Source organism: Gadus macrocephalus, chromosome 3, assembly GCF_031168955.1.
Source record: "Gadus macrocephalus chromosome 3, ASM3116895v1".
Classification (NCBI taxonomy): domain Eukaryota; kingdom Metazoa; phylum Chordata; class Actinopteri; order Gadiformes; family Gadidae; genus Gadus; species Gadus macrocephalus.
Genome location: NC_082384.1, coordinates 6,984,551 through 6,994,550, shown reverse-complemented (window position 1 = coordinate 6,994,550; position 10,000 = coordinate 6,984,551). Strand labels below are relative to the sequence as shown.

Sequence of the window (10,000 nt, the reverse complement as noted above, 5' to 3'; positions counted from 1 at the left end):
GGAAATATCCTTGAAAAATAACTGTCTATTGACCACAGAATTAAGTAATTCCCATTTATTTTCGAAGGCCTTGTATTTTCTGAAAATCTTCCGGTTGCACTCACAGATGTACTAATAGGCCGAGAATGATAATGAAAAGCCTTGGGTTGAGTAGAACCACGCCACGGTCAGAACGCGTCACCAGCGATGGCGTGCTACGAGACCCTTTGGTCGCTTACTCACCGCTCCTCCGGCGTTCTCTGCTCTGCAGGTACGGAAGGAGTACGGCAAGTGTCTGCGGACTCACTGCTGCAGTGGCAAGAGCGTGGAGACCTCCATCTCCTCCTCCAGTAAGACCACCACCTCCCAGTAAGACCACCACCTCCAGGGACCCCCGGCCGCTACTCCACTGGCTCTCAGGTGAGCTTACCTGCCTGCACACCTGGACGCTACAGCACAGCCGACTCTCAGGTGAGGACCAGCACCGCATCCCCCCCCCCCCCCCCCCGCTTCACTTTAACTGACCTCATAGCGCATCGCCCTGCAGAACCCAAAGCCAACACGGCCCTCTAGAACCGCTTAAAGGAAAAAACATCCCTTGCGTCTTGATTTAGCCGAGTGATACGGCCCCTATATGGATCAGCTCTAAACAATGACACGTGAACCACATTGCAGATGGAACAAAATGGTTTATTTATAAAGGGATGCATCTTTACCCAAACAGAACATGATCAACCGAAGGGTGAGGAGATCTGGCCCTACAGAACGAGAGGGGGAGAAACTACTGGCCAACCGTAGGGCCCAGATAAAACCTCTCGATTGAACGCATCTTTAGAGCGATGAGAGCGAAAGGCTGGGCCGTGACACCCCCCCCTCTCCCCTTAAAATGGCGCCGTAGCCGCCAAACCCACCTAGGACTTTAAGCTAACCATTGAGCCAATAGCATAAGAGTTCATCATAACAAAATATAAACATCGGAACCCCGCTGTTACCGGTACAGCCTGGGAAACGCTTTCAAGCTGGATAAGCTGAGCTGAGGTTCAGGTAACATAGAAACGATAACAAAGGTCACCCTAATATGGAGTGCTTTGTGCAGGAGAGTGAAAGCCTGGGCTGCGACATAGCCCCCCCGCCCGACGGGAAGAAAGTCTCAACGAGGAGTTGGCAAGGAAGCTGTTTATAAAACTGTAAAGTGGGGGACTAGCTTGGTGTTCCCTTGTCTCAAATGTCCTCTTTGGGAGTTGGATGTATGTTCTCATGCCTCAGTTGAAAGTGAAGCTGCCTCAACCCTGCTCAAGCCCCCATACATTCATGATTTACTATGATGACATCATCTGATTCTTTCAATAGAAGCGACCAATCGAATAAAGCGCCAACATTGACAAGCCACTCCTCCTCCTCCTCTCTATTTCTTCTGCTGGTCCCTGCCCTTTTTTATCCTCTACGAATTCACCTGCACTATTCTGCCCTCTTTCTGCACACCTCTTGTTTAATTTGGCTTTCCTCATCTCCCCCTCCTCCCCCACCATTTCCTACCTCATTCCTTACCTTGCTTCCTTCCTTTCCTTTTCTTACCTCCTTCCGTTCCTTTGTTGTCATTCTCCTACCACACCACTTCATCTTTTTCTCTCCTTCCCCTTCTCTCCTCTCTCCCTCCTTTTCTTTCATCCCATCTCTCTCCCCTTCCCTCTCCCCCTCTCTCTCTCCCTGCCTGGTTGCTCCTCCACTCCCCCCTCTCCCCCTCTCCTCCCCCTCTCACCTCTCTCTCCATCCCTGCCTGTTGCTCCTCCACTCACAGAGTCGTATCAGGCGGATGTGGAACGACACGGTGAGGAAGCAGGAGTCCTCCTTCATCACCGAGACATCAACAGCTCGGCCACGCTCAACCGAGGTAACCCGGGGTTACCGCCACGCTGCTCACCCGCTTGTCACCAATTTGGGTTGCTGTGTTAGACCGCACACCACACGATCGCACCTGGCCACACCTCAATCGTCGTCAGTCTGAGCCTCTGGAGGGTTATTAGTGGTTTAGGCGTAGTATTTTTAGGACAGTTACCAGGAGGATATGATGCAAATAATTGTGGGCCTTTTTTTGCACATGCCTTCAAAACACATCTACCGGGAGGTGTTTGTGTCTGTCGGTGGGTGGGGGGGAGGGGGAAAGGGAGCTTTTGTCACAATGAAACGTCAGGCAGTGTTTGGTCTTTAAAACACTTAATCTGGGACAAACTGCAGGGAGCTTTCATCAATTCCTGTTTGGCACCATGGTTCCTGTTCTCTTCCAGCACGTCCCCTGAGAAACAGGCTGTTTCAGTTTAGGACTTCAGAGTTGAACAATTTCCCTGGATTCCTGCTCCACTATTTGTAATGTCACTCTGGATTAGTTGTATAGTCTACTTTTGACTCCATCTGTCGGCGCACACTCAGTTTGTTTATGGCAATCAAGGCGGGATAGCTAAACATGACTGACGTCTCACGTATTTCAATTCTCCAAAAGGACCAAGAATGTAGGGCAGTCGTGGCCGAATCTTAACACATCATCTTGTTAGCACTATCCCTAACAAGCTAATAGCGCCAGCGAATACCGGTAGTTTAATCCTGTTCTCTCCCTCTTCTCCTTCATGCTAACAGGTCATTGGGCGGGGCGGCTTGAGCTATTCAGTGTTAGCCATCCAAATTGAAGTAACATTTGACATTGACAACAATTAATTTAATGTAACGACAGAAGAGTGTCATGAGGACGTGGAACAATAAACGTTGAGAGACGCCATGAGCCGATTTCCGACACACGTGGGGACACATGTGGGCCCACGTTCACATCTCTCTCTCTCACCGACGCAGCGAACACAGTCCGAAGCCGCGTATACCATTCCTTTGGTGTGGGTGACACGGTGCGACGCTTTAATTGACATCGACGCACACACACACACGCACATGCACGCACACACACACACACGTGCACACACTGCGCCATCCCCTCGGAATCCAAATTGGGGTGTGTCCCTGGCTTGCTTTAGGGCAGCTAATAAGCTGTTAGCATGACAGATTGATGCTAACAGAGGCATGCTGTGTGTCGATGCCTGAATTATCACACACTTAGTGAGGCGTGCCCACCCCCCCCCCCCCCTCACCCACCGCCTTACTTCTCTCACGTTGTATTGTTCCGTGATATTGCAGCAAGGCAAGCAGACTTGGCTGATATAATTGGAGCGAACAAATGACATGAAATGGATTGGAGGCTGGTTTTATTAGTCTGCGGAGGGAGAGAAAATAAAATACTAATATTTTTGGTGAAAACTATTTTACTAGCATATCTTTGCTGCAATGTACCTGGGTGTCTGGGTTGCAAAATTATAAAATACATCACCCACACATACCTTGGTGGGCTTCAGTCTTTTGTTAATATCCTCACCGCCCGCGCATAGAGTAAGCAGCGCTAGATAAATGTAAAGTCCTGTAGAAAGCATTTGGGGATTAGTGATGGGGTTAGTCAAGGAGGACTAGGCTCCACAAGTACTGACAGAGTGCACCCATGGTCTCTTACCTTGGCTTGTGTGTAGCCTGTTTCACCATAAACCAGCTTTTAGTCGCGCATGTCTGCTCAAACACGCTTCACTGCTCACTATCTCTATTCTCACCATTCTCTCCTTCTGCCCCCCCTCTCTCTCTCTCTCTCTCTATCGCTGCTCTGCCGCTCTCTCCCTCGTCTTCTCCTGATTAAGTGTGGTTCCATTAAGAGTCTACTTTTCACTGGCCTCTCAATTTGGACTGTGTTGGCTTGGTTGATTTACATGTCCCCTCTCTCTTTCTCTCTCTTCCTTCCACACACTCACTCACTCTCTCTCTCTCTCTCTCTCTCTCTCTCTCTCTCTCTCTCTCTCTCTCTCTCTCTCTCTCTCTCTCTCTCTCTCTCTCTCTCTCTCTCTCTCTCTCTCTCTCTCTTACTTACCTCCACACTTTCTATCTATCTCACCTACCTACTTGGATTTGGCTGGTCTACTCTTTCTCTCTCTCTCTCTCTCTCTCTCTCTCTCTCTCTCTCTCTCTCTCTCTCTCTCTCTCTCTCTCTCTCTCTCTCTCCCTCTCCCTCTCTCCTCTCTCTCTCTCTCTCTCTCTCTCTCTCTCTCTCTCTCTCTCTCTCTCTCTCTCTCTCTCTCTCCCTCCCTCCCTCCCTCCCTCCCTCTCTCTCTCTCTGTATCTGCCTGCACCAGGGGCCATGGCTAATCATCTTATAACTAATGCTCTCCTTCGTTCCCATGGCACTAACCATCCTTATAACACTCTCCTGGGGGACTCTGCAGTGTATAACCACCCGGCTGTGGGCATGTACAACACTCAAGGTGTGCTCAACATTCCTACTATACCTCTCTTCTTTTGTTGTTTTTTTGTTTTGAATGAATTTTTTATTGTATGTATTTATTGGTAAATAGAAATCACAAGATCTTCTACATCATGGATGGGATGGGACTTGCTTTTTATTTATATTGGTTTAATTGCGTGTCTGTCTATTTTTATCTGTATTCATACTTTTTCCTTCTGAATGACAGTTTCATACGCACCTATGTGTAGAAACATATCCCATCCTCGTTTTGTTTCCAGATGTTTTCTTCAGGGATATATTAATTTCATATATACATTTTAAAACTGAACTTGTTTTGCATGCCAGTCGCAAGTGATTATTTGTTTTCATGGCTCCCTGCTGACGCGATCAACGGCCGGTTTTTAGTGTGTTTCAATGCCTGTAGCAGGCCTGGGATCCTGCTGGGTGATTTATCCCCAGCGGTGACCACGTTCACATGCAGATCCACCACGTGGATGTAATTAACGGCCTGAGAGTTGCAAGGTCTCCATTTGCGTCTTGCTGGGGAGCCATGAGACGCTTGCTTGACTGCTTTATGTTCCGCGCACGTGGACACGTTTATTCTTTTCCCTGCGTACCATTTGCGATCTGCTTCTTTGGCATGCGTATGCATGCAGGATATGTTTTAAGACAGGATGTTAAAGAGGGTGCATGTTTGGTTGTTTTTAGTCGTTAATATTAATGTCTCTTTAAACTCACCATGTTAAGATGGACCGCCATGCGTTACCCGTATAAGAACGACACAATGTTCCTGTACGCTGTGTCTTTATAAATCCAATAATCCTGTGTGTGTAGCAGTGGTTGAAATGTGTTTCATGATGTGTCTGTTTTGTGTGTCCCTTTTTTCTCTGTTCTCCGTCACGCCGGGCCTGTAGCACCGTACCGAGACACAAGTACGGACTGAGCTAATATTATGAATACTTACTTTTAGAATGACTTTTACAATGACTTGAGTTGCCTCTGACACCTGAGCTCTTTGCCAGAGAGCATGTCAAACCAATCCAAAAGGAGAAACTCGCCTTTGTTTGGCCGCCTGCCACGGCCAACCAGAAACTGGCTATTCATTAGTGAAGTTATATCTTTAAATACCTTAAGTTACGTTTATGCCATTGTCAGGCTGCCACTGTCATTTCCTGAAAAATAAGCTTATTATTTAAATGAACTCTATTGACATTTCAAATTAACTAAAATACAGTGGATACACAATTTTAACATATTGTCAAAAGGGGTTGAATTTAGCTAATTACCTTTGTGTGATTAACACTTCTCTCTGTCACTATTTGTGAATATCTCTATTTGTGAATTCATCACTTTGTCTTTGGTGTCAGCGGCAAATTAGAAAATTAAGTATTTCTTCTGTTTTAATTAAATGCAGGATGCATAAAGTATGAGTCACAACTTTGCCATCCTCTACCCAAAAACTGTTCTCCCTCGTAAACATTCATTAGTGTTTTTGTGAGACATCTCAAACTGCGTTCACGGTGTCCATCACTAACCGCCTCTCCCATGCGCCCCTCCTAGAGAGTGTGCTGAACAACGTGAGGGACTCGAGCGTCATGGATACGCTGCCTCTCAACGGTCACCACGCCAACAACTACAGCATGGCCAGCAGCGAGTACCTGAGCGACTGCGTCCAGATCCTGGACCGCAGCGGAGGCTACGGTACCCACGGCAACCACAAGGAGACCACCCTGGAGAAGAAGATACTGAAGGAGCTGACCTCCAACTACATCCCATCCTACTTGAACAACCACGAGCGCTCCACCACCGAGCGCAGTCACAACCTCATGAACAAGCTGGTCAACAGCAGCCTGGCCAACGGAGGTTAGTGTCTGGAAACGTCACTCATCTTAACAACAAAGGGCTGATAACGTTATGACAGCTAATAACGTTTATTGCTAATGACATGACCAATGCTAATGTTATGGCCGCTAATGTTATGGCTGCTAATGTTAGGTGTTTGTGACATTTGGTACGCCTGGTAATATCAGGGCCGCATATGTTAGGACCGTTAATGTTATGGCCGCTAATGTTATGGCCGCTAATGTTAGGTGTTTGTGACATTTGGTACACCTGGTAATATCAGGGCCGCATATGTTAGGACCGTTAATGTTATGGCCGCTAATGTTATGGCCGCTAATGTTAGGTGTTTGTGACATTTGGTACACCTGGTAATATCAGGGTGTTTAATGTTAGGACCCTTAATGTCACAACCACACCTTTATATACTGAATCAGAGATAGCTTACACCCATGATGAAATTCGGGATTATGATGAACAAAAACACGGATAAACAGAATTTAAACTAGGTATTTATGTTGTATAGAAATTCCCTTGGCGCAAACTAGGCACAAAGGTCAAGGCCAAAATAATAATAAGCATAAAATCCATAGTGCTCCTCTTATTATTTCAATTCATGAGATTTTGTCTTACACAAAAATACATTGCAAAAACACCTGTCTGGAAAACAGGATACAAAGTGGAGGTCAACCAAATAGGCTGCTTACCCTTGCAAAACACTTAAACTCTACTACACTACACTTTAACTTAAACTAAGACCTTGCAGTATCTCAGGCCAGCTGATACAGTGCAGCCTTCAGCCCTTGCTTTGCATCACTGGCCATCAAATCCACCCTGCACCGTCGCATGTGGGCATGGTTGCAGCTTCCCTGCATGTCCCCCCTGCCCCCTTCCTTCAGACCCCGCTGACCTGAGTGTGTGTGTGTGTGTGTGTGCGCGTGTGTGTGTGTGTGTGTGTGTGCGTGTGCGTGTGCGTGTGTGCGTGTGTGTGTGTGTGTGTGTGTGTGTGTGTGTGTGTGTGTGTGTGTGTGTGTGTGTGTGTGTGTGTGTGTGTCCAGGAGGCATGGTGGGCGGCGGCAGCAGCAGCAGCAGTGGCAGCAGCAGCAGTAGCGGCGGCAGCGGCGGCATGTGCAGCAGTAAGGAGGACGGCGGGCCGATGGCGCTGGACGACCCGGCCGCCTTCCCCCACGACGAGGCCCTGGGCCTGGAGATCATCCGGGAGGAGTCCAACGCCCCGCTGCTGCCCCCGCGGCCCCCGCCCCCGGACGGCCACCCGCCGCCGCCGCCGCCGCCCCCGCACAGCTTCGCCCGGCCCCGCCGCATCCCCCAGGAGACGGGCGAGAGCTTCTTCCCCCTGCTGCCCAACGAGCACGCCGAGGAGCACGCCCACTCGCCCGGCCACAGAGACTCGCTGTACACCAGCATGCCCGTGCTCACGGAGCTGCCCGACGCGCCCGCCAACGGCCTGACGGACGGCGAGGAGGAGGCCAGCTCGGGGGAGCTGCAGCCCTGCAAGAGCGCCACGGCCCCCGAGCTGGACGACGTCTACTACAAGAGCATGCCCAACCTGGGCTCCCGCAACCACCTGCACGAGCTGCAGAGCTACTACCACATGGGCCGCGGCGGCAGTGACCGCTACATGGTGCCCGCCAACAAGGAGGACTCGGATTCGTCACCGGAGGAGCCCCCCGTGGACCCCGCGCACCTGGTCACCAGTCTATAGAGCCCGTCAGGAGACTGCTATCCCTCCTCCTACCCCCGTTCCCCCTCCCCCCCCCCCCCCCCCCCCCCCCCCCACAACCCCACCCCCGCAGTCCCGTACCCCATCCCTGGCCCCGGCCCCCCACTCCCCCCCCCCCTCCCCGCTCCCAGACCTCCGGTGACCTTGGGCTTGTGTTTTCGGGGGATGGACCCGGTCTGGCCAAGCGGACTGGGTCTGGACCTACTGTGTGTGTATTTCTCCTGGGTTCCTGATGCGGTGGACGGGGACAGTGCAGGACGGAGCGAGGCGGGCCCCCGCAGTCAGACCCCAAGAAGTCGTTGCTCCTGACTGGGTAGTTTGGAGAGAAATGTGTGAAAACCTCCCTTCGAACCGGCCGTGAGAAAAGACACATCAGGGGGAGGGATCTGTAATTTTAAAACCCTCACTTGTTACTTTAACATTGGAACCGTGGCTTTGAGCGTACCGTCAGCGGTCTGAACATGAACTTCTAGTAGACCACAGATCATAGTGTCCACTCCTTCTTCTTCTTCTACTACTACTACTACTACTACTACTACAGGCAAACGGCCCCAGGCTCAACGTGTCTACGTTCTCCCTCCGTCAGATGAAATGTCACTGGGATGATGTCACTTCCTTTCCAAAGGGTGCAACCTAAGACTGAACACTGAACTGGCCCCAGAGAGGCAGCCCACCCCACTATGTGCGAATCAAGTGGAGTATGTATGATATTTCTTCTCGAACACTCATCCTACAAAGTCTTTTGTTTGACAACCGAACTAAACCCATATCAAACACAGATGTTCTAGACTCTGTACCCGTTTGTCTCTGCGGACCTGGGCTGGTGTCTGGGCCACTGTTACATTCCTGCAATGTAGTAACTGCGGCCACTGTGTATTTTACTGAACCCCTCGGCCGAAGATCATGTGACAATGGACCCAAGTAAAAAAGATAAAATACAAAGCTGTTTATGTTTCTTCTTTCTTCTGTAACGTTTTTTCAATTATCAAAGGATTATGAGATAATCACAATTTCTATGTATTGTACAGAATACGGATACAGATATTGCATATGACCAAGTCATGTTTTTGCTTTGTTCTCTTTTATTTTGTTTGTTTTTAACTCTGGGTGAGGAATTTGTTTTGCAGAAGAGATTTGATATGTCCAATGTTCGATTGTTCACAACAAGTCCATAGAACGAGCAAAGGAGCTCTCCATTGTGTTCTTATTTCTACGATACGCAGACAGAAAGCACCACTTAAAACACATGTATACCTTATACTTATTTTGTTTAGTTCCTTTTAATAGCGACACCACTTTCACTTTATATTTTTTTTAAGTCAAATGAGAATAAATATGTTTTTGCCACTCTTTAGATTACAAACTACAGGGAAGATAATGAAGGGGGTGCATTTTGGGTTTTAAACAGGAATACTCTGTGAGAAAACACACAGTTACCATGGAAATGTCGCTTTTGGCTTTCCAGGTAGGGGAAATTTAATTGCCGGCTGAATATAGCACCTCCACCGTTTGAGGATCCACACAGCGACACTGACTGGGGTCTACGTGGAGCCAGAGCACAAGATAAAGGAAGAGCTAAACAAAGTGGAGAACCCTGTAAAAAGAAGCTGGGATATATGTATCATATCTATTATGGCAAATATTCTTCCAAAGGATGAGACTCCACCCAGCCGGGGCGGGCGGAGGTCTTGTTGAACAGCGCCTCCGGCTGATAATGATGACACGAAGAGTTAGACGCGTCGTTCTGGCAGAGATAAGAGAGGGACGTTATTTCAGGAGGGTAGGTTCTCGACTGTCAAATACCCTGATTACACCGTGCGTGGGTGTGTGTGTGTGGGAGTGTTGGTGTGTGTGTATGTATGAATGAGTGTGTTGAAGGTTTGAAAAATGTGTGCACAGCAGCACTGTCTAATATGGAAAGCCAATGTTTACTTATTTAGGGGGGGGGGGGAACTCAAGTGTCTGAAGTGTAGCTTGCACATATATCCCACGTGGCCCCTTCATGTCCTGGAGAGAGAAATGATTTATTTATGTATTTATTGGTATAAAGAGAGCAAAACAAGCTGGGAGGAATGGAGTCTGGTTTTCAGGCAGGACTAAGATGAAGTGACACTGAGAAT

At 48.8% G+C, this 10,000-nt stretch overlaps 1 protein-coding gene across 8 annotated transcripts in view; it reads left to right on the top strand.

Annotated features, from left to right (window-relative positions):
- adgrl3.1 (adhesion G protein-coupled receptor L3.1) overlaps window positions 1-10,000 on the top strand; it is a 15,908-nt gene that overhangs the window by 5,737 nt on the left and 171 nt on the right. The window contains exons 3-8 of one of the 8 annotated variants that reach the window (XM_060046910.1): window positions 251-399; window positions 1,778-1,870; window positions 4,281-4,319; window positions 5,215-5,232; window positions 5,861-6,163; window positions 7,198-10,000. The exon at window positions 7,198-10,000 is cut by the window's right edge and continues 171 nt beyond it. In XM_060046910.1, coding sequence (XP_059902893.1) covers window positions 251-399; window positions 1,778-1,870; window positions 4,281-4,319; window positions 5,215-5,232; window positions 5,861-6,163; window positions 7,198-7,862 — 1,267 coding nt within the window. In that variant the 3' untranslated portion in view covers window positions 7,863-10,000. Of the gene's footprint in view, window positions 1-250; window positions 451-1,777; window positions 1,871-4,190; window positions 4,320-5,214; window positions 5,233-5,860; window positions 6,164-7,197 lie in introns of all 8 variants that reach the window. The other 7 variants (XM_060046906.1, XM_060046907.1, XM_060046905.1 and 4 more) reach the window with 7 other exon arrangements.